The sequence below is a fragment of the Equus przewalskii genome, chromosome 4 (genome assembly GCF_037783145.1).
Source record: "Equus przewalskii isolate Varuska chromosome 4, EquPr2, whole genome shotgun sequence".
Classification (NCBI taxonomy): Eukaryota; Metazoa; Chordata; class Mammalia; order Perissodactyla; family Equidae; genus Equus; species Equus przewalskii.
Window position 1 is genome coordinate 45,665,876 of NC_091834.1, and position 24,901 is coordinate 45,690,776.

The 24,901-nt window shown below is 40.4% G+C and overlaps 1 protein-coding gene across 3 annotated transcripts in view; it reads left to right on the forward strand.

Annotated features, from left to right (window-relative positions):
• Positions 1 to 24,901, forward strand: part of SCIN (scinderin) — a 70,284-nt gene that overhangs the window by 40,693 nt on the left and 4,690 nt on the right. For all 3 annotated transcript variants that reach the window (XM_070615788.1, XM_070615790.1, XM_070615791.1), the window contains 9 exons: positions 1,485 to 1,577; positions 3,815 to 3,947; positions 4,362 to 4,450; positions 5,279 to 5,494; positions 8,116 to 8,237; positions 14,304 to 14,394; positions 18,164 to 18,334; positions 22,570 to 22,747; positions 23,021 to 23,142. In XM_070615788.1, coding sequence (XP_070471889.1) covers positions 1,485 to 1,577; positions 3,815 to 3,947; positions 4,362 to 4,450; positions 5,279 to 5,494; positions 8,116 to 8,237; positions 14,304 to 14,394; positions 18,164 to 18,334; positions 22,570 to 22,747; positions 23,021 to 23,142 — 1,215 coding nt within the window. The remainder of the gene's footprint in view (positions 1 to 1,484; positions 1,578 to 3,814; positions 3,948 to 4,361; positions 4,451 to 5,278; positions 5,495 to 8,115; positions 8,238 to 14,303; positions 14,395 to 18,163; positions 18,335 to 22,569; positions 22,748 to 23,020; positions 23,143 to 24,901) is intronic.

Sequence of the window (24,901 nt, forward strand, 5' to 3'; positions counted from 1 at the left end):
AGCATCTTTCTACCGCTGGAGTTAAGTCTGTTTCTGGTAAATCCCTGAGATCAATTCCCAGCTATGCTACAGTCCTTTGAGAGGCTAATTAAGGTCCTTAGCTAAAATGGGAATTCTTGCCTGAAAATTACAAGTTAGAGCGTGCCCCAAATCTCAGACTCAGCCCCTGGGAGACTTCCCAGTGTTAGATGTGTCCTTAACCCAAACTGTTGATGCCAAACTACTGTCTTTGTTGGAATAGAACTGCAAAAGGGTCTATGAACAGACCTTTCACTGCTCTTATAAAACATACCTACTTCTACCAGAGTAAATATGTTTTTTAAAAAAAAGCTTTTGGTTGCAAGTGTTTTGAGTTTTGTCTTGATCCTACGTTTAGCAAAATAGAAAAACTATATTAGAATCTTTTACTATGTACAGTGATTAAAACATTTTGTTTATCATTGTGTAAACAAAAAGATGTGCATGTTCCCGGAGGAAATAAGGTCTTTACTGTATTCCTAGACTCAAGGCTGTGCCCATATTCATGCAAGGATTAGAATTTATATACATTTTTATTGTCGGTTGGTATTCACAGAATGTATTTTCACACTATATATTGGGAGGAATGTTGAATATAAAACACATTATGCAAGGAATTTCATAGTATATCAAACATTTGTTGAATCTAACTGAATACTTTCTTTACGTGTTCTAAACTTGAATTTATAACTATGTTATAAAAGTCACATTGTTTACCATAAGTTTATATTTTATTCCTGTCCTTAACATCCTATGCTATTTATGTCAATTAATTTAATTAAAGTGCTTTATATAAACATAGTTTTTTATTTTAACGTACAGAAGTTCAAGGCAGTTTTAGATGTACTTTCTACTAAATACTTAACTTTTGGATTGTATCATACATGCAAAGAATAAATGTATTCATTTGGCATATACTTATTGAGCATCTCCTACACCCTAGGCACTCTTCTAAGGGCCAAGGATACAGCAGAAAACAAAGCATGGTATGGTCATCAAAAACTTGCACTGTACCCTGCCTATAATATGTCAATAATGATGACGGTGCCCTACACTCAAATAGTAATGTTGCTTTGTAATAATAAATTAATTAAACCTATAGATTGCTTCTAGAAGCAGAAGTCACAGAAGAAATTCTGTTGCAGAACTAAACTTAGAACTCATATTTTAACTAATTCTTGCTAGTTTTCAATAATATGGACACCTAGGGATTTTACTTTCTCGGACGTTCATATCACCAGCAGACTAAGTGTTTGTTTACTTAATGCTGTTGGTTGATTTGACACATGGGAAAAGGCCAATGTAGTATGACTGATGAGAAATGTTTGAGCCTGGTCATTTTAATTGCAAATATTTTATGATCTATGTCTTTAGAAATGTGAGATGGTTTTCTTTTTTTCTTTTTTTAATTCTGCATTGTTTAATGAGAGGTCTTTATCTTTTATCTGTTGTTCCCTTTTTATCAGGTTTTAGGGAAAAAGCCAGTGCTTAGGGATGGAGATGGTGATGATGACACCGTAGCAGACATAACTAACAGGAAAATGGCTAAACTCTACATGGTGAGTTCCCTGTCACTGAGTTCTGTCGTTTATACTGGACTGGATGCAGCTGGGGGGCCTGTATCGGGAGGGACTCTCTTTGCCACGGTTGGTAATTCTCCTCATTTGACCTCAAAGAGAAATGTGTAGATAGAATCCGTTCTTTGCTCTAGTATATTTATTAAAATTCCTTTTTGTATTACATTTTCTTATTTTTATTAAAAACAGCAAGTAAGTGAACTTATTAGTATGACTTAGAGTTACATATTATTGCTGTACTAGTTTGCAATGATATATTTCTATGTATTACATTCAATAAAATGTTTACTTCATGGAGTAAAAATACTTTGCAAGCTTTTTCTTCTAAAATCTTGATAAACTAAAAAATCTTCACCTCATCTAAAATATCCTGTTTAGCCATAAAGAAGGCTTTCTTTCTTATAGGAGGGCAAGGCTGTCGAATCAAACAGCGGGAAGGAAGCAGGATCAACACAGCCCTGTCCTGCGCATTGGCAGACTTAGTTCCATGTCAGCTCTGTGGTGAAGGATGGGCTGGGTGACCTTTGGCAAGACATGGCCCTTCTAGGTCTTAGGTTTCTTATCTGAAACAAACAAAAAAAAGAGATTACATTAGATTACTCAGGTTCCTTCCAACTCCATGATGTTATGATTTTATTGCTGGCGAGGGTGACAAAAGTCACAAACTCTACCAGTTGAGGACACTACTCCAGTGGGATCCTTCAAGCATTCCCTCGTCTTGTGATTTTCTAAGCACATGATTTGGAGCAGACCATCATCTTCTTGCAGAATTGAGCAGTTTTCTCATCTGTTACAGGAAGGAGTTATATTTACTGTTCTTAAAGGGACCATCTAGCTCATAAACTCTGTGATTTTAAATGAAGATCAAGTTACTCACTTGTGTAGCATAACTTCCTTTTAGTAAAAGGGAAGAGGATTCTTTTCTTCCTAGATAGCAAAAGAAAATGTGCTTACCACGTCTGCTAAATACTGATAATTTTAATATAAGCCATGCAGAAATTGTTATCTAAAGACTTCATGGCTGCTTATTTTTTTCATTACTGTTTCTAAAACCCATTTTCAACAGCTTAACAAATATCTTTTATGTGGCATCATCAGATAAAATTGTTCTTCCTCTTGGACGGCGTGATGGACTGAAAACATATTGTAAAATGTGAACATGTTTATTCTGAATCATTGCTCTCTCTAGTGGATCTTTAATGTACTGCATATATCTAAAGTCTAAAGCCGATTTGAAAATACTTTAATTTGGGATTGCTGAACAAAACTTTGGGAAGCAGAGTCAGCTAGGGCAATTTCTAGAAACAGAGAATTCAGGCCTACCACAGTGCTGCAAAACTCCACCACTGATCTAGTGAGGGCCCTGGAATCTACATATTTAACAAGCCCCGGGTGACTACCTTGCAGCCTACAAGCTGGCCTTTGAAAACCAGTGAATTCTAACCTGGGCAATATTACTTCCAATTTTGTAAGACCACCACCAACTTTTAAAAAAAATGTTCTGTAGTCATTTCAAAACTTCAAGAATCTAGGCACCTATATTGGAAAAAAATCTATGAGCATAAACTGTGATGCATCAATGCCTTCCTTAGCCCACTGCCTGGCATACAGCACGCACTCAATAAATGGTGAATGAATGAGTGTTTAAGCTTCAGCTTTTTGTGTGTGTACAATGAGTGTAAGATTATTACCTGTTTGAAAAGGTTGCTGTAAAAATTCAAACGAATAATCATATAAAATTCATTACGTGGTGCCTAGTACATATGAGCATCTCAACGCACCTTAGCCATTATTATTCTCAGTATTATTGTCTAATGCTTTTAGAAACAGTGTCAAAACTTAACTTTTTATTAGTAGTTCTGAGCTGACATCAGTGCCAATCCTCCTCTATTTTGTATATGAGACGCCGCCACAGCGTGGCTTGACAAGTAGTGTATAGGTCCGTGCCCAGGATCCAAACCAGTGAACCCCAGGCCACCAAAGCAGAGTGCATGAACTTAACCACTATGCCACCAGGCCAGTGCCCAGGCTCGTGGATTTTATGTTTGTTTTCTTTGAAACAGATTTATTGAGATACAATTTACATACTGTGAAGTTCGCCCATTTAAAGTGTACAGTTCAATGGTTTTTATTACATTTACAGAGTTGTGCAACCATCACATAATCTGATTTTAGAACATTTTTCTCATCCCCAAATGAGCTCATGGTTTTTATGTTAGGTTTCAGATGCCAGTGGATCCATGAGTGTGACCGTGGTGGCAGAAGAAAACCCCTTCTCCATGGCAATGCTGCTTTCTGAAGAATGCTTTATTTTGGACCATGGTGCTGCAAAACAAATTTTTGTATGGAAAGGTAAGAGATGCCATTGACGTTGTTGCTGCTCTTCAGACTTAGAGATACTTTTTCAGAAAGGTACAGAAAACATCTTTTCTGATTAAAAAAAAAGCCTGCCTTTCTGAGACTTGATCTGTAAATTGCTCATATAAAATGCAGACATCAAACTCATATTTTCTCCCTATCAGCATCAGTTGCCAGGGTTGGTGGTCTTAAAGAAAGCATTTGGAGGAATATAAAAAGAATCTTTTTTGTATATTTAGCATTCATTAGGATATTGTTAAATATATTCAGTGTACTAGGACGTTTTTGCCATTCCCTCAGTGTTATATTTAAATTATAATTATGTTTATTTTGGGTGCACAAGTATTTCTTAATTATATAATATCTTCCCTCTCTGAAATTCTCTCTTTAATTTATCTTGCATTTTAGGTAAAGATGCTAATCCCCAGGAGAGAAAGGCTGCAATGAAGACAGCTGAAGAATTCCTAAGGCAAATGAATTATTCCACCAATACCCAAGTATGTATGGAAATGAACTGGCTAGGAAAAAAAGAGAAAGAGAAACATAGGAACTCATGACATCTCCACAAAACTCGTGAAACAATTTGGTTCAAAGTAACACGTGCATGTGAAGTCGTTCTTCCCTCACGTGTGTGCCTTGTTCTGTCGTATGTCCCTGGAACTCTGTCTGTGTTTAGGATGGAATTTTGCAGAAACTGGAAATCAGACCTTCCCTGGAGCTGATGATAAGAATAAGAGCCCACCACTTCCTCCACAGCCTTCAAGTCAAGATCATCAACCATGGCTGAATTCACTGGGAGCACTTATCAGTTATTCCTTAGGACAAGTTGTGCAGATGTGGACTAATACCCAGATAGTATTTGGCTTCATCAAGATTAACTTAGCCACTGGCTAGTTACCCTTCCTTCTGAATCTCTCAGCCTCATCTTTTCTCTCATTTTTATGTCCTGGTGCAAGTAACACAATGAGATCATTTCTTCCAGGTCACAGACTTCTTGTGAACCTAATGTGGAAAGCCAGTCAAACTTGTTTGATTGCAACGCTAACACCCAAAAGAACTTTATTCTTACCTCGAACGTCCAAATCCAGTAGCAATTACTTTAGTTGTGAGAAAAAGCAGAGTTGGACTATCTTAGTTTCATATTTGATAACCTTTCCTTTTGCATTCATTTAAGGATCCCAGCTTCTAAGTTTATGTCACTTATCATAGAAACCAGAACAATCTTTTTGAATTTCCTTCGTTTTTTCTCCACTACTAGATTAATGTTTTTCCTCAGTCTTTTATTTCCTGTTTATTATTATTGTTATTATTTTTTTAAATTTCAGATTCAAGTTCTTCCAGAAGGAGGTGAAACACCAATCTTCAAACAGTTCTTTAAGGACTGGAGAGACAAAGATCAGAGTGATGGCTTTGGGAAAGTGTATGTCACAGAGAAGGTGGCTCGAATAGAACAGATTCCATTTGATGCCTCAAAATTACACAGTTCTCCGCAAATGGCAGCCCAGCACAATATGGTGGATGATGGTTCTGGCAAAGTGGAGGTATTTACCTGTTTTCGTTCATTCGTTTTGTTGTTTTGTTTTTGTGGGGTTTTTTTGCTGAGATAGATTCTCCTTGAGGAAACGTCTGTGCCAATTGCCAGTCTTCCTCTATTTTGTACATGGGTTGCTGCCACAGCATGGCTGCTGCTGACTGGTGTACGTCCATGCCAAGAACAGAACCTGGGCTGCTGAAGCAGAGTGTGCCGAACTTAAACACTAGGCTGTGTAGCCAGTCCCCAGTTTGTTTTTATCAAGTCCATTTATGCCAGGATGTGTGGAAATATAACTTCAGAAAAATAGGAACTTTGTAAAATGTGAATTTTACTTATTACTAAAGATGGTCCAAGACTGTACTTCAAATCAGGGAATTTAAAGCTGGAAGAGATGTTGTCTGAGGTTCAGTCCTATTTTACAGTGTGTGTACTGACTGAGAGTCCAAGAAGTTAGGTGATATGTGCAAGATCACCCCTAATTATCACCTTAGAGACCTGACGTGGAACCAAGCCATCTTGTTTCCTGATCCAGAACTGCTCCTGCTCTCGGAACTGGGGTTGTCCAGTGAGGGTGTATTGCTCTGATTACCAGCTATCATCAGACTGTCCTTCCCTCACACCTTAGAGGCATTCACAAAAGCAAATTGGGCATGTGTTATGTGCTAAAATCACAGATTAGAACATTTGAATTGAGTTTGTTGATTATTCCCTTTTTTTGACAAAAATTGCTAAAACAAACCCTTCTAATAATTCTCCCTAATTCAAATCTCTTCATACTCAATCCGCCCGTGAGTCATCCAACTTTAATGAGAACTGAGTGATGTTGCTTCCTGTTCTAAAATATCTTAATAGCTCTCCACAATCTTCCTGAGAACATCCATCTTCAGCTAGGCCTACAAGGCGTTCCATGATTTGATCCTTGCTCTCCTCACAGCCTCACCTTCCACTGCCTTGAGGGCTCTTCCCCTCCACCTTCTGGCTAACATTCCCACTCCTCCTTTATAACTCAGTTATGTCGCAAGCTGCCTCTCTTCTGAGAAGCCTCCCCTCTGCATTGAAATGGCTTTTCTCTATGTTCAAACCATAAGTAATATTCTCCTCCTAGACTTCTTGTCATTTTTGTCAATTCCTCTTGTCAGGAATGAATCTTTTGGTTTTTTTTTTTTTTTTCCTTGGTGAGGAAGATTTGCCCTGAGCTAACATTCATTGCCAATCTTCCTCTTTTTTTGCTTGAAGAAGATTACCCCTGACCTAACATCCATGCCAGTCTTCCTCTATTTTGTATGTGGAATGCCACCACAGCATGACTGGTGAGTGGTGTAGGTCTGTGCCCAGGATCCAAACCCCCAAACCTGGGCTGCCAAAGTTGAGCACATGGAACTTTAACCACTGGCCACAAGGCTGGTCCCAGGAATGAATATTTTATCTCTGTATTCCCAGGGTTTAGCACAATGCTTGGACCAAAGTATATAGTAAAGAGATTTAGGAAGTAATTTTTTCTCTTTTTCAAAAACACGAAATGTGAATCTAAGCTGTACAGGTGTTGTGGGAACTGCAGAAGGAGAAATGCCCCTCATGGCCATTGTCAGTGGGGTACCTACTTCTGGGTCTGGATGTGTCCTCTGCTCAGACGTCCTTTTCTGCAGCTCAGCACAGCCAGAGGGCCCTGTGGCAGAACTGGTCCCCCAGCACCAACTGTGTCCCGGCTATGTCTCCATGTCAGGCCACAGCATCTCTGAGATGTCCTCCGTGCCACCCCAGGGCTGCTGAAATCCAGGGGCTCTCTCTAGGCTCTTGGGTTTAGCCAGGCCTTGCAGCCGTTTCTCCTCTTCTCACCGGCATGGTGCAGGAAGGCTTCTCTCTGAGAGCACTACACCTGTCCTCTCCACATTCAAAGCTCATCTCCAAATTTCAAGGCAAACGGTCTGTCCTGCCCCTCCCCAGGGCCCAGGCAGGAGGGCGTGTGCGCATGCATAGTGCTGGCGGTCTCTCACTCGTATGTTACTTTCCTGTTTCATCTACAACTCTCATGTCTCTAACTTGGAGTGTTTTTAATCAGTGATGAGGATGAGGAAGTAGGAAAAAACTGGCTCTGCCTGCTTTTATCTTTTCAGTCTTGTGCCTAGATAGTGCCTTCTGAAAATAAAAGTTGTGCAATTTGCATCTCTATTGTTTGGTCACAATCTGCCGCTCTTGCCTGGGAAAATAATAGTCTCATGCCTTAAAGCACAGGGAAAAGAAATAAAAAAAAATTATCTCCCAACTGATGAAAAATTTTATGTAAGTTTAAGAGAAATATTTCTGAGCTGAATATTTTGGTTTGTTATTCCACTAGAATGTTGTGTTATTTTCACTTATCCATCAAACAGTAGGTATTTATGAAACACCAGGCTCAGAACTGAGCTAAATACTGTGGAGGATGCAAAAGAAATCTAAGTACTTGAAAAGTGAATAAACAAATTGCTAAATTGATAAAATTTCTTCCTGTTGCTTGACTTTTAAACTAGTTAGAAAAGTAATTTAAAAGTTGTTTAATGATACATCTAAACCAAAAATTTTTAAAAAAATTCTAGGAAGAATTATTAGATAAGAATTTTAATTTTGCTATGCGTATTCCATTCCTTTCAGATTTGGCGTGTTGAAAACAATGGTAGGATCGAAATTGACCAAAACTCCTATGGCGAATTCTATGGTGGTGACTGCTACATTATCCTCTACACTTATCCCAGAGGACAGATTATCTACACCTGGTAAGTTTTTCTCTTTCACAAGATCTCAAGTTCCACAGGGGCCAGATTTTTCTCCAAAATTGAATTCCATGCAATATGGGGTAGAATTATCGTATAGTTACCCCGGTGAGATTTGTATAGCATGCATGTAATTTTTCTTTCAATATAATCTCGACTATGTTTTGTAGCTGCTATCCACAAGCAGGAGAGGTTAGATAAAAATCCTCTCTAGTTTAGGAAAAAGGTTTTGATATTCAAATAGTATTCTTTTAGTAGATACATTGTTGAATATCTCACGTTCTAGGCAAGCTAACCCTCCAGCTAGCCAGCATTGGATACCATGTCTTCTTATTGTTAAAATCCGCAGAGGCCCAGCCTGATTGGAGCTGCACGATTGCAGTGAGGCAAACCCTCTGAGGGATGTATGTATGATTTACGATTCTATTTCATATGCCAGAGACCTCAAATTGCATCCTTATTCTTTGAAAACCATGAAATTCCTAGCAATAATGGAGAAAAAAAATGTATCCACAACCTAATGGTTTTGCATAGTGTTTGAGTTAGTTGAAGAGTAAGTTGACTTAGTTAGAGTCAGTGCCATCCATGGCTGTGCTTTAACAGGAAATATCCAACCAAGTAAGTGAAGTGCACAGACTATGCTGGGGTCATTTCTCTTTGATCCGTATCCTGCCAGATGACAGAGTCATATTGGTCCCCACAGCGTGACTACTAACTGCTTACACTGACCAGTGCCTTGAGCCCAACCAAGTTCAGGGGATGGGGTGACTATCCCTATCCCGTAGGCTCTTGCTTCCCTAAGTGTGGTCTGGCAACAAAAAACATTGGGGTCACCTGGGAGCTGGTTAGAAATGTAGAATCTCGGGCCTCACCTTTGACCCGCTAAAGCAGAACATGCATTTTAACAAGATCACAGGGTGATTCGTATGCTCTTTAATGATTGACAGGCCCTGCGTTAGGCAGTGGTTCTCAACACTGGCTGCATATAGGAAGCTGGACACTTTCTCACAAATCCAAATGCCTGGCCTCCACCTCAACCCAAATGCATCTCACTCTCTCACTGTTGGCGGCAGGACTCCTGAGATTCTAATGTACCCCACAGCCAGCATAATGAAGACCACTCTACCCGGGGACATTTCTAACCCCTCAGCCACATCAGGTCCTGTCAAAGATGAATGTCTGTAGTGCTTTTTGTTTTAATAATAAAAAACTCACTGAATTTAGAAAAAAAGGAATGCCATCATTGAACCGAAAACTCAATTTGAGAAACTACGTTGTCTTTTTTTTTTTTTTAAACATTGGCACCTGGGCTAACAACTGTTGCCACTCCCAAACCACCCCCCCCCCCCCACCGTACACAGTTGTATATCGTAGTTGCATGTCCTTCTAATTGTGGGATGTGGGACGCCACCTCAACGTGGCCTGACGAGCGGTGCCATGTCCACGCCCAGGATCCGAACCCTGGGCCGCTGCAGCGGAGCCCACAAACTTAACCACTTGGCCACAGAGCCGGCCTGACATTATGTCTTACATGGTGCTTGATGTGAGAGAGACAAAAATTTTGAGACATTATTTAGTATATTATGAAAACTTAGTATATTATCAAGGCTTTTTCATAAACATAAAGGGAGAAAATTGAATTACAAACATAAACCTCTTCTATGAAGCCGCATTGTCCGACCGATTCAATGTAGCACAGCAATCTTCAGTTATCTTCAGAAATCTTCAGTTAGAAGAGGACTTTCACACTTCAGAAATCCATGAGTATGGTGTGTTCTACTGAAAGAGTTTGTCATTCTTTCTTAAAAAGCAAATTGAATTATGTTGGTACCATGGGTTTGTTTGACTTTATTATGTTATAATATTCTCACGAATATTTGAACACATATAGTCTACAAAAACCACATTGTATTGTCTATAGAGTAGAATGCCTGCTCTTTGAAGTTTTTTTCTCTTTGCTTTTGTTATTGAGGTAACGTTGGTTTATAACATTCTGTACATTTCAGAAGTACATCACTATATTTTCGACTTCTATATAGCCTACATCATATTCTGTATTGAAGATGCCATCTTCATAGCAACCATTTTTGGGGTAACATGTTTGTGCCAGCAAAGTGCCAGGTGTTTCCATGTATTATCTGTTTTCTTCATAACCAGGTTATTTTCAAAAGAAAAAAAGGGAAGGGAGGGGAGGAATCAGACAGATTAAGTAATTAAACCCAAAGTCACAGCTGCGGTATCTGGTAAAGCATCTTTTCCCACCCTTACCTGCAGCTCTCTTTAACTCTAGGCCTGAGTGCAGCTATACCCTGTAGGTATGTCCTTGTTTTGCAATTTCCTTTTCTAAAATTTTAATTTAGAGAGGTCTTTGTGCAAAGTGTGGCATTTACAGGCATAACTTACTTGTTCCCAGTCAGCTGTTCTTTTACATTCTCTTTCTTGGTCTTCCTCTTAATTCTCTTTTGTATGTAAAAAAATATAATTGATTGTGGCACTTAGATCTGACAAGAAAGACTGAGCAAAGAATTCAAGAGAATATTTTGAAGAATTAACAATTTGAAATCCACGTAAATAGTTACTCAGATATAACTAAAACAGACTAAATGCAGTTATAAATTTTAAATGCATTAGCTATTCATTAAATCATCTGAAAGGATTCATTGAGCTCTTTCTATGTGCCAAGCACTGTGCTAGAGACTAAAGATAGAGTTGTGGAAAAAAAAAATACAACCTGTGTCCCCAAGAACTTACAGTTTAAAGAGAGGCAGATGATTAACAAGCATTTCAATGAAGTATGAAAGATTTTAAGATAAAAACAAGCTGAGTGGTCTTTAGACAGACAACCAAGCCCACTCCAGGCTACTGGTGAAGGGCTCCTAGACGAAGGGACGTCTAAGTGGGGGCAGAAGTGGGAGCCAGGCAGGCAAGCAGATAGAGAAGTTGTTCCAAGCAATGTGGGGACAAGTGTGCTCTTATCTACTAATCATGTTGTGTGGCTGGAGCAAAGTTAGGCAGCAAAAGATAAAACTAGAGAAATTAGAAGAAGCCAAATTGTGAATGGCCTTCTAACCATCTGGGGGGAGTGAACTTTATTTTCAGGGCATTGGGAGCCAGCCAAAGAGTTTGCTCAGGGACATGATTGGTTTTCAGGTTAGAGAAATTAGTCTGGTTGACATCTAAAGAGTGGACTGGTGGGAGAAGACTGGGGGCAGGCAGGCTGTTGGAGATTTGTTGCAATCATCCAGCTGAATGATAATGTGGCCAGAACTCAATATAAGGGCAACGGGAAGGGAGAGGATGAGACAAATTTGCAAGGAATTAAGGAGTTGGCATCTGAAAGACTGGTTATGGGGAACGAAGAAGATGACCAAGTCAGGGATGACTCCCAGATTTCTGGTCCGTGCACAAGTGGTAATGTTTCATTCACTAAGATAAAGAACTCTGGAGGAGAGTAAGTTTGCCTCCAGGCTCCCCCAGCCCCCCATAAAAAATTCAAAGGGAAGGAGAAGATAATGAGGGTCCACCACACTGTTAATAGTTTCCATCTTTGGGATGAGACTGGGGATGGGGGAGGGGTCATTTAGTTTTCTTCTTTCCAATTTGATGTGTTCAGCGTACCTATGATGAGACTGTATGACTTTTTGAGATATCAAGAATGTAACTTAGATACTTGAGAGTCCTTTTATGCCTTTACCATATAATGCCACGGATGTTAAATATGTGCATTTGTTAATGTTGTGTGGTTTGTGGACCTTCCAAAGCTTCCGTAAAGGTAGTGAAGAGGCATTTAAAAAATAAGCAGTTCTCTTGAAGACTAGCTTTCAAATTAAACGACTTTCCAGTTTATGGGATAATTTCAATGCCAGGATGTAAACAGGTTAAATCCAGGAGGCAGAGTTAAAGGTGAAAGATTAGAATTAAATCAACTTCTGAATACACAAATTTGTCTTTTTGTTTCTGAAAGCACTTATATTCTAAAACGATAGGAGACGGTTTCAGCACTGATCTTTTCTTTGAAATGTCAGGTAATGGAAATTGAACAAACATTGAACAATGGCAATGATGAGTCTCTCGAAGCAGTAAATTTCATTTTCATGCAGCATTTATTTTTAATGAGCAACAAGCACCACAGCTTTATAAAGAAGAAATCATGTCAAAGTAGATTGATTTTTTTCCTTTGAGCATAGGATTTCAAAATTAGAGGCAAAGAGCAACTTTATTATGTCTTGATTGTAGTGGAGCACTTGACCCCCTGGGTCATGGATCCATAAAGCAAGTTAGTTTGAATCTGTGTGGATGAGAGCATGGGTCACTTTGACAGGAAGAGGAGGAGGGCCTCCAGATAAGGAGTGAAGTATTTTATATTGAGTCATTGGGCCAGCCCCAGTGGCCTACTGGTTAAGTTCAGTGTGCTCTGCTTTGGTGGCCCAGGTTCAGTTCCTGGGCACAGACCTCCACCACTCATCTGTCAGTGTCCATGCTTGGCAGTGGCTCATATACATAATAGAGGAAGATTGGCAACAGATGTTAGCTCAGGGCAAATCTTTCTCAGCAAAAAAGAGGAAGACTGGCAAGTGATGTTAGCTCAGGGTGAATCTTCCTCAGCTAAAAAATAAAAAAAAGAGTCGGAAGGCAAAAGTCTGGTGATTTTTTTCAGGTTTGCTGGTTGAATTGTTCCAGGAAAACAAAAAGAAAAATGGAGACAAAAGTTTGGTGATGTTGTCTATTAGTTGTTTGAATTTTTTTCCTGCAAAACAAAAAAGCAAAATGGAGGACTAGCCAGGAAACCACAGATAGGATGAAGGAATGACAGGTGGTAACACAGCCTGTTGTTTCCTGGGCTCGGTGTTACTCCCCACCCTGTGCTCCCAGTGGCTTGCAGAAGTGTTTGTTAGCATTATAGGCTCATGGAAAATTTAGGCTATTAACATTAAAAGACTATATTTTTATGGGTGCCTTTATTAGAGGAAGCATTTTTAATTTTCTTTTAAAGGTGTGCCTGACATGAACACACACTTCCTTTTTTTTCTTTTTTTTTTTTTTGCCCTCCACTATAGAGCATTTTTATATCAATCATTTGGCTATGTTGGTGCAATGAGATATTCTGAGATAAATAAGACGCGCCCCCTGCACCCAGTGCTTAGGGGAGTGCATGTGTGGCGGGTGTTTGCTGCCCAGGATGGGAGGTTATTGTTAATCTGTTCTGATTATAGAACAGGAAGGTCATTCTCAAGGTTTCAGAAGAAGAGCTATGGCTAACTTTCAAAACCTAATTCCAGGATTAGTATTCCTCCTGCTAACCCCAAGTCAAATAAACATGGGAGAATTGGCTAAAAGCACACAATGCTCACTGCTGTGGCTGCTTTCACCCACCCACCCACAAACTCATCAAACAAGCACATCTCCCAAAGAGTGCCTCTAAGGTTAAGCTAGTGATGGGAGTTACAGCCACAAGCTACCCTAGAAAGAGAAAGTGCAGATGAATGGACAAATTGATTTATTGACCTTTCTCTGGATCACTGGTAGTTTAGCTTCTCTTATGGTTTTATTAATAATTCCTTTAAAGAATTGCTAGAAGAAAGGCCAGCCATTGCCTACTTCTGATGATTATTTTCTCAATCTTTCTGGGTCCAGACATTTGGTACTATGCTCACCAAATATTCATGGGAAGACAAAATGCCTGTAATATCCAGCCTAATTGATTTGGCTCAGAGTCTCCTACTCAAATGGACTATTTTTACTATGGAGATGATTTTCCAAACTAGGCAGCTCCCACTTGAAATCAGATAGACTTGATTAGTTAGCTAAGTTGTGTAAGGAGCTAAGCCTCCATTTCTTTACCTATAAAATGGAGATAAAAATACTCACTGTATGTAGTGCTTGACAATACACAGGACAGTTCATGGCTCAGTGTTAGTACTTGCAAAAAATGCTAGCTTCTACAGGCGTATCAGGTTAAAACAGTTGGTTTCTTTTGATCTTTCATAACAAGTTTCTGCTTGAAATGCCTACATTAGAAGATCTTAAAACTTAAATACAAGCTAATTTATTTTACTTCTGTTCCTCCAGGCAAGGAGCCAATGCCACCAGAGACGAGCTGACGACATCGGCTTTCCTGACTGTTCAGTTGGATAGGTCCCTTGGAGGACAGGCTGTGCAGGTTGGGATATGTTTGCCCCCAAAACTTAGACAAGTTAACATTTTGCTAGCCCACGGCCTAGTTAAGCCCCCTCCCAAGTTGGGGTGGGAATTTGACATTTTCTAAATACTACCTTTTTTTCATTTTGAAATTCAAATATTCCTACTCTCATGCCATATTCTCAGATTCAGGAGAAAAGGGAGCAAACAAACACCAAAACAAACAAAATAAAACTATTAACAGATTTAAGAGCCCAAAAGAATCTTTCCTTTTGAATCATATCATGTGTCAGTGACAGTCACTAGACATTAAAACTTTTCTGAGTTACCACTTTCCAGCTGTTGTTAAACAGATGTGGTAGATAAAATTATTCCCCATACCCATCTGTGCAAAGATGTCAACATCCTAATCCTCAAGACCTGTGAATATGTTTTATTACAAGGAAAAGGAGAATTAAGATTGGAGATAGAGTTAAGGTAGTTAATCAACAGATTTTGAAACAGGAGGGTAATCTGGGATCACTGGGTGGGCCCAGGATAATCACAAGGATCCTTACAAGTGAACAGGAAGGCAGGCAGGGTTAGAAGGAGGCAGTTTGGGAAAGATGCAAGCAGCAATTGCTAGCTTTAAAGATGGAAAGGGCCCCTAGCCAATGAATATGGGTAACTCTAGAAGCTGGAAAAGACAAGGAAATGGATTCAGCCCTAGAGCCTCCAAAAATGAACGTAGCCCAGCGACACCTGGCTTTTAGTCCAGGGAGACTCATTTTGGACTTGTGACCTCCAGAACTGTAAGATAAATTTGTGCTGGTTTAAGTCACTAAAATCATCATAATTTGTTACAGCAGCAATAGGAATTAAATACAGCAGTAGAGAACAAGCACAGATTAATAATTCTAATTAGTAGTAAAAAAATAGAACAATATTTTGTACACTCTCAAATCCTAAAAGTGCCCAAGTTATGTTTTGCACAGGCGAACTGAAAGAAACCTTGATAAGAGAGCGTGGATCCTTATTTTTCCCTTCCGGGTTGTAGAATCTTGACTGAAACAAAGTCCAACACCCAAAGGGGAGGGGAGAAATGGAGGGGAGGGGAAAAGATGAAGAGAAAGAGGAGGGGAGGGGAGAAAAACCAGAAGGGAGGGAAGGGAAGAGAGGGAGGAAGATCACAGAGGAGAAAGTGAGAGGGGAGGAGAGGAGAGAAGAGGAAAGAGAAAGGAGAGGATGATGTGAGGGAGGAGAGAGATGAATCCTTTATTTGGGTGTTTCTGAAAATAATTTGTTGAAAATGACTGAATCCAAATTCAGAGTGTAAATTCCATATAAGTATAAATGAGCCAAGTTTTTAGTATGTATATTTATGTATAGAAAGAGAGAGAGATTGAAATAGAAAAAAGATGGGAGAGAGAAATATGTGTTGACTTATTTATTATAAAAGTTTGAATATCATCCAATGGGAATCCAATATCAGCATCTAGTTCTAGTTCTCATTGTGTCGAAGGGACCCTTTCCAGCCGGGTTTGCCCTTCATTCCTCTTTTCTCAAGCTCAGCTGCTCCTCTTCTTATTTTTGGGGTGGTGTATCTGCTACTTGTTTCAGCACACTTATTAGTAACCACAGGAAATTCTTGCTCTTTGCTTATTGAATTCCTTGATGTGGAAGTTAAATATAGGCTTTAAGGAGACTCTGTTTCCCTCCAGTGTGCTCCAGTGTGTCTACTCCTCTTCTTAACCCCAGGAGTGGCGCTGGCTTGTTCCTTGGCCCTACAGCAAGCTCTCCCTGGTTCATTCATATTCATGCCTTCTCTCTCTCTCCACCCGCCCGCCCCCTATTCCCTCGCTCACTTCCTAGCTGGAGCAGCCCACACTACTTGATTTTTTCTGCTTGCTTGTATATTTTCTCTGGCTGGTTTTTGGGAAGGAGTCTGCTCCCATCTGTTGGGAAAAGCATCCTCCAGATCGTGGTCGAGACTGAGAGCAAGTGGTGGTTTGGCCAGTGTGGTGACATTTCTGATACAGCAGGATGAGCATTCCCTTTGCAGAGCTGTGTCGGTTTAACTTCCTCAGGCCTGATGTTAAGTGAGCTAACATGTGGTGCACAAGTTTTCTTTTTGTTTTCAAATCTTTGTAAATGTCTAATTGCTTCTTCAAAGGTAGTAATTAAATAGAGAGGTAAGCCTGATACTTTAGAACATGAAATCTAAGATGAGGAGGCTCAATTTGGTCCTCCATCTGGTTTCCTTTCTACCTTGTTAATGGGTATATAAAGCAACTTAGATCTAAATTTAACTTAGATCTAAGATGCATATTAACTTTTTATATTAAATTATGCAAAAACTTTGAAGATATGTATTGCGCTTTTTAAATTCTGTATTTCATGATAAAATATTTGATATGCCCAATGAATAAATTTCCGTTCATTGTTAGCCAGTTGAATCCTAAATTGACATTGAAATGGTAGTGTTTAATTTAATCGCTAGATGGCAGTAGTTTACAATAATGCATAAACAACTCAAGTCCTTTATTGCTGTTTTAAACATTCCTTTGTAGAGTGTATATTAACAGTGTTGCAAATTTTTCGATTTACCTTTTCCTTTAATTCTCATTTCACAGTGGAAGTTGGGTCTTAATCAGTGGCCCCCTTTCTTTTAGGTTGGCAATTTAGGTTTTCTCACTGTTATGGGAAATGCTAAGCCAACAACAGTTTTAGATATTCCTAACTAATCTCACCCCAAGTTTTGGGACTGTGACTCAAAAGACACTTTCATAATTTCTACTTGCTTCTTTGAATGTCTGCTAATTGAAAGGTATCTGTGAAGTTAATTATTTTCAGTGCTCCCTAGGCCGCCCTACAATGGTATGCGCATCGGTATTCCCATTCACTTGGCTTCTAGAAAAAGACACATTGGACTAGGTGAGACAGTTCAATTTTAGCATAAGGCAGAATCATTGAAAAAAAATAGGGGACCAGCACAAAACTTGAACGCTTTATGTAAAAAAATGCATCAATAGTTTATGGAAGAAATAGGAAATTCATTCTAATCCACTATCTGGTGTGAAGCTAATAGGTAAAATTAAATAATTTACCATTTATTTTCTTTGATTTTCTTATCCTGGAAAGTCCTTATATTGTATTTTTAAGCAAATCTATTACCATTTCTAAAGGTAAGTTAAAAAGTAGAAAGTATATTCCATTTGTTTTTGCCAGTTTCTGATGTTTGGATAGAAATCTTTTCTCCATTCCCACATGGATTTATGATTATTTTATCATCTCACAGTTGTAGGGATGTAGAAATAAGGAGTATGCTTCTGTGTTGTCTTATCTTTTGAAGCATTTGGATGGGTGGCTCTTAACCTTCTGAACAAGATCCAAACCATGCGAGAAGCAAGGATATCTCTAAACATCTGTAAAGTGTTGGTGCTCTTGAGGAAAGAGTGATTTTCGTAAAAGACGGCATACGTCAGCACTTTGTTGTTTTCTCTCTTTAGGACACGTAGATAAACAGACCTACGTCTTTATGCTCTCTGCAAGCAGAAAGTGCTCCAGTATGCTGCTGTTTCCCTGAGGAGAAGCTGTTCAGGGTGCTGTGTCCAGAGTAACAAATGATTCTTAAGTCAGTGAGGAAACTGCTTGTTATTAACCGATATTTTCTGTTAATCATCGTTCCTACAGCTCTTGATTTGTGGTTTATTTTTTGTTTTGTTTCCAAAAAGAAAAATAAGAACACATTTGGAAGGACAGCAGTCTTTCACTGCACTCGTTATCATTTCTTTTATCATTCTCGCCCCCAGATTCGAGTGTCCCAAGGCAAAGAACCTGCTCACCTGCTGAGTTTGTTCAAAGACAAACCGCTCATTATTTACAAGGATGGAACCTCAAAGAAAGGGGGTCAGACGCCTGCTCCCCCTACACACCTCTTTCAAGTCCGGAGAAACTTGGCATCTATCACCAGAATCGTGGAGGTAATATCGTGCATCCAATAAAACGTGCCTTGCTTATGGTCTTCCCAGTGGACCTGAATCATCTACAAATATTAGTCTGTAAGAAATTGGCGAGTAAACTCCCTTCATTTCTATAATGAATCCAGTGTTCACAATAAAAAATATTAAAAGTAGGAGAATCAGTAAAAAGTTAACTCCAGATACCAGGCCTCTCATATTTTTCAACTGTGTTGTACAAAAACAAATGAATTTTAAGAATAATATAACAAATAAGGCTGTCAAAGGCCTGAGGCAGCTTAAGCTCTATTTTGAAAGGCCTGGAGCAAGATGGATGGCAGGTGATGGTCAGGTGACCACACTGGGGAAATTCAAGAGGGAAGGCCTTTGTTTGTACAAGTATAATGAACGTGGGAAGCAAGCTTCACCACCCTTGGCCAGAACCATAACTCAGCTGGCCAAATAAGCTGTGTCTAACAGCAGCTGTGCAAGAAATCAAACCCGGTATCACAGTGTCATAAGACAAGAAGGCCTCCAGGTGTGGGCAAGGCCAGCAGGCCTGGCTTTTTCAATGGCTGAGTGCTTTGACCTCTGGGATGATCCATCACACCTCTCATCCTGGTCACCTCAGTCACCATTGAAATGCAAGTCTCCCACGTCACCCATAAACTGCCCTGTATGCTCTGCAAACCCCCCAACCTGGACCCACCTGCCAACGCTTCCCCTTCACATGAGCCACTGAGCTGAGCCCTTCAAACCGGGTCAGTCATCGCGTCCCTCTACCTGCAACCTCCCTCTTCGCCTTCTTGCTCTATGGCTGTCCCCTGAGGACGCAGATTCCCATATAGTCCTCTCACGTGGAAGCTGTGTTTTTCCCCAGTGCCCTCTTACCAGAGATGGGGGTGGGCAGGGCCCCCTCCGTGCTCACCCCTGCCTCTTTGACTTCTGTCCTTCCTATCAGACTCTCCCTCCCTCAGCCCCCTTTACTGTCATCTCCAGAGCTGCCAGTCCTTCCCCTCTTACTCTTCGACAGCTTCAGCCGTTGTCGCACTATCTCCATCACTCTGGCTTCTCTCATCCAGCAGTCTTGTCCTTGACCCCATTTCATCTCACACTCCCGTGGTCCTATACTAAACCTTGTCATTGGTGATAACTTTAGCGCCTCAGAAACCTGTTTCAAACATCTGATCTCTGACAGCCATCTCCTGTCCTTTACCCCCTCACTCCAGGATGCACATTCCAACAATTCTCCCTGAGCCATATACCCTCTCCATCTAGCACGCCCTTCATGTCCTCCTCCCACTCCAAATCGCCAGTGTCCCTGCTCTCTACTGATAACTGGCGCAGAGTCCACACGAGAATCACCTTCTCTACGCCCCTCCAATTTCACCAACTTGGCTGCATCTGTACATGTGTATTCTCCTTTTAATATATAAATACTAAATTATTTAATAAATTAATATCAATACATTCTTATCCATAAATTAATAATAATAATGTTTGTGTGAAGTAATATATTGGTAAATAAATTAATGCGTATTTATTATATAAATAAATAAAATGTGACTCCTGTCTGAGGCCAAATTCTGTAGTACCCCTTCCCTCCAACCCAGCTTCTCTCCAGGATCCCCTGCCCTCTGGCCTTTCTAAAGACTTTTCTGGATTTCTTTCTGCCCCATGTTCATATCTCACTTCCAGTTCAGCATTATTGCAGGCAATAGTCTCCCTTCTCTTCTGTATCATCAATTTATTCTTCGGTCCTGGATTATTTACTTTGGAATACAATCATGCCTTTAAAACACTTTCATCCTTTCTTTAAAAACTCTCTCTTGACCCTGAGCCTCCCACAGACCACATCCTTTCTCTGCCGTCCTTAAGAGTACAGATCCTCAAAATAGTTGTCTTCACTCACTCAGTCCCTACTTTTTGAGCCTGTTCTCTCTAAAGCCACTCCACTCAGGTGTCCATTCCCGCCACTCCACCAAAATGGTGTTCATCTAGTTTGCCAGTGACCTGTCTTTGCCTCAGCCAAAAGTCTCCTCCCCAACCCCACTTTCTTAACCTTCGCTAGCATTTGCCACAGTTGCCCTTTCCTGTCTTCTTGAAACACTGGGTTTTTTTCACCAGGCTTCTGGAACACTGCTTGTATCAGGATTTCTTCCAAACTTCAGGGCCACTCTTCTGAAGAGTGTTTTCACTCCAGTCCAGTTCTGCTGGACTCTCCTCCTCTGCTTGTCCTCTAAGCACTTGAGCGCTCCAAGGCTCAGTCTTGGCCCTCTTCAGAGTGATCTCATTCAGCCATATAGTTTCAATGCCATCATATGAATTGATCTCATCCAGAACATTCTGTGCACAGATTCTCATGTGTTCAATTATGACTAATTTATTTTTAAATCCGTCAAGTTGACAAGCTGTCATCAACAGGCCTTCTCAGTTGATTTCAGACGGAAGAGTCAATGAGAATCGTTGCAGTGGTCTCTTTCCCAGTGGGCACTTCTCTGTGAGACATTATTTCCTTGCAGCCTCTCAAACTGGCCTTCACATTCCCAGCCTCTCTGAAATCATTGTTTATAAGGCTTTCTGTTTTCATCTCCTGGGAGGCTAAAGCTTTATAACATTCTGTGTTGGAACTCCATCTCTGATCTCACATCAGTCTGGGCATGGGCCTCTCGTCACCTGTGTCTCCATCACCCAAGCTCTTTCCTCTGTACCAATAAGGAGATGTTTGGATTAGAAATTGCAAATCGTGTTTCCGGTAATTCTCCATCACCATATCTGACAGATTCCTTTGAGCTTAGTCCATGAAACCTCGTTCCCACTGATAGATGACTGTAACCTCTTCCTTAAACGTTACCAACTCCTGGGACATGTCATTAAGACTTCCATCAGCCATTCCTTCCTCCTCTAGTGCTCTCTCTGGGGACAGGATGCTGATGAACCTGGTGAAATCCAGCTTTCCACATAGTTGACACCTTCATCCAGCAGCTCAATGCAGTTGACCTAACAGCATCATTTGGCACAGCTGATCACCAGCTCCTTCTTTTGTTTTGAGGAAGGTCAGCCCTGAGCTAACTGCTGCCAATCCTCCTCTTTTTGCTGAGGAACTACTTTATATCTGGGACGCCTACCACAGCATGGGTGCCAAGTGGTGCCATGTCCGCACCCGGGATCCAAACCGGTGAACCCCAAGCCGCTGAAGCGGAACGTGAGCACTTAACCGCTGCGCCACCAGGCCGGCCCCACCAGCTCCTTCTTGAAATACTCTCTTCATGTGGCCTCAAGAACACCACGCCTTGTTTTCTTCCTCTCTCATGGCTGCTCCGTCTCAGTCTTACTTACTGGTTCTTCTTCATCTCTCACATCACATTGAATCCCACAGTCACGCAGAAAGTCATACACATACTGTCACAGTCACACAATGATCTGGCTAGACAGAGGTTCTCACAAAGTCACAAAATCACAAGGTCATAGACATAGTCAAAGGCACAAGCCCATCCTAGGACCCTCGGTCTCACCTTCAAATCTGAGACTCTGTACATGCCTGTCCCTGCCCAAAGGTTCCACCTTCAGCCTCATCTTGAGGGCAGAGTCTGGGCTCTGCTGGGTCCCTCTCACTGCTCTGTGCCCACCTGGAAAAGAACTGTGCTAACCTGGCCAATCTCAGACAGTGTGCACAGCTTCTCAGTTGAAAGGAAGGAGTATGTCAATGCTATGTTTTTAATCCCCTATAAATAGTCTTTTATAACTTAAGCTGTAATTTATCTGAACCTGGAGAACCTTTTCATGAATCTTTATTATTATCTCTTTGCCCACATTGGACTCCAGTCCCAGTTTTATGATTTTCGGTGTCCCTTTGATTATTTGATAAACCTCTTTAGTGGGGGAAAGAAAAACTGAACACCTTTGTCATTTGTGAATATTATGCCCTCTTTCCAAACGCCAGTTATAGCTCGTCCTTGTCCTTATGGTCTCCTTGAATATTATCTTTGTTCCTCATCACTTAAGTTTGGCTAATTTTATTCTTAGATCCTTGTGCCTACTGTCTGAGGGCAGTTGAGTATTAAAGTGACACAGACCAAAGTGTTCTTACCCTGATGTTTCTAACGCCATCGTAGTGTCCCAGTGTCTCCCTGAATTAATATCTTGGGATCAGGACAAAAGGCTGTGGATGGTTTGTCACTGTCACAGGTGCTGGGACATGTTTATTGAGGGAGCAGCAATGAATTTGAATCATTATGTTATTTTTCTTCATACTCTAGGTCGATGTTGATGCAGATTCATTGAATTCCAACGATGTTTTTGTCCTGAAACTGCGACAAAACAATGGCTACATCTGGATAGGCAAAGGTGCCAGCCAGGAGGAAGAGAAAGGAGCCGAGTATGTGGCAAGTGTCCTCAAATGCAAAACCACAAGGATTCAGGAAGGCAGTGAACCAGGTGTGTACTGTGGGGCCAAGGACGCTGACCAGAACTTGTATTTGGTGTGATTGCAAATCATGTAATTTATTTTTTCCACACATAGTCACATTGTAAAGGTTATAGGGATTAAAAATCCTTCCATTAGTTGCAAAAGTGGGTGATGGTACCTGCTATATTTAAGTAACTCCTTAACATTAAACACAAGGTGAACTAATATTGTTTGTTAATGTAAAGCAATACGGACCACAGGCTCCTGGAAATACATCGGATAACTCAGTGTGTTCTCCACAGAGGAGTTTTGGAATTCCCTTGGAGGGAAAAAAGACTACCAGACCTCGCCACTGCTAGAAACCCAGGCTGAAGACCATCCGCCTCGGCTTTACGGCTGCTCAAACAAAACTGGAAGATTCATTGTAAGTGTCTTGCAAAGCGCTGGAGTCGGACTGGACAGTATTGGGAGAGGCATTCCGGGGTCGGCTCTGCCACTGCAGTTATGTTACTGGTCTCCTTACAGTTTACCTGCAAACCACGGATGATAATCTCTCTGCTCTACACAGAGTCGTTTTAAGAGTCGATGACGTAATGGATGTGACAGCTTAGAAATACTGTGGTGTACTAGAGCAATCAAGCTGCTCTTAAAAATATCAGCTACTTTGCACCTGTGTCAGCATGTGGTAGTTACTATATGATTATGTAGGTGGTTGGATTTGCTCATTTAATAATTTGATACTTTCTCTGGACAACAATAGTGGTTTTTGATCAAACTATGTAAATTTTACACTTCAGTGTCCCAGGGGAATAAAAAATCTCACCATTTGACTGAATAAAAAATTATCGTGGAAATAGTTTCATCACTGGGCAAAATCACAGAAAGCTATATACGCACCTGCAAATTAACTGAAATCAACAGGAATGTTTTCTTTCAGTCATTCACAGTCTTCGCATTCCAGGCAATTCGAAGTGAAAGTATCTGTGTTCAAGAGTGATTTTTATACTGGGCTCTGAAATATCGTGGGCTGCATGCAACCCCTTATCTCAGTTTAACCACAAAAATCCTGCTGTCTCTGCTTGACATGCTAGGCTTTTGTGTAAGTTTTTCATTTAAAGAATGATCTAAAATTTGATCTAAAGATTTGGTTCCCACATCCTTGTAATTACAAGCTTTATTTTTCAGCACACACACATGAAAATTTCCTGAGCATTTTCCCAGGTACATTGCTTTCTAGAAATAAAACGCTTTGAAGAAGAAACTGCTCATGTACAAACCACACTTGAAGCTTGTAAGTGATTTGACCTAAAAATTAAAGATCTAAGGGCTGGCCCAGTGGTGTAGTGGTTAAGTTCACGCCCTCAGCTTCGGTGGCCTGGGGTTTGCGGGTTCGGATCCTGGGCACGGACCCAGCACCACTCGTCAAGCCGTGCTGTGGCAGCATCCAATATACAAAATGGAGGAAGACTGGCACAGATGTTAGCTCAGGGACCATCTTCCGCAAGCAGAAAGAGGAAAATTGGCAACAAATGTTGGCTTAGGGCCGATCTTCCTCACAAAAAGAAAATTAAAGATCTAAATTGTGGATTGTGATGGATTTGGTTGTTGGGTATGGCAGTTTGCTCACTACTTTGCAGGAAACCCCTGTACTTTATAAACTTGTCAGAAAAATCTGTTGTTTTATTCTTTTCACTGTTAATTTGATATTGCATCCAAACTTCTTTTTCAGCATATGCTTCTATAACTCCTTATAAGTATTATTTGCTAATATTGCTGTAAATTACATGTTTGTTTCCAATGAAGATATTTGTCATGCACATATTTAATTGAAATCTACTTTTTCTCCGCACCTACTCGTTTTCTTGTTTGCTATCTGGATCCCCTTCTACTCCCTTTGCAATTTAATGAAAAGGATCGTTAGTAACAGGTGTTTTATCTTATTATCGCTATCAGAAAGCAGGCTCTAGACATGTAAATTCATAAGAGGCAACAGAGCCTGTTGGTGCTTTTAGAACCAATCTGCCTGTGTGTATCACTTTCTTGGTGGTATTATTTACTGGCTTTGTGACCTTAGGCTGGTTACTTGCCCTCTCTGTGCTGTAGTTTTCTCATTTGTAAAATGGGCATAATCCTAGTATTACTTCATAGGTTTGTTGTGAATATTAAACTAGTTGTTGCATATA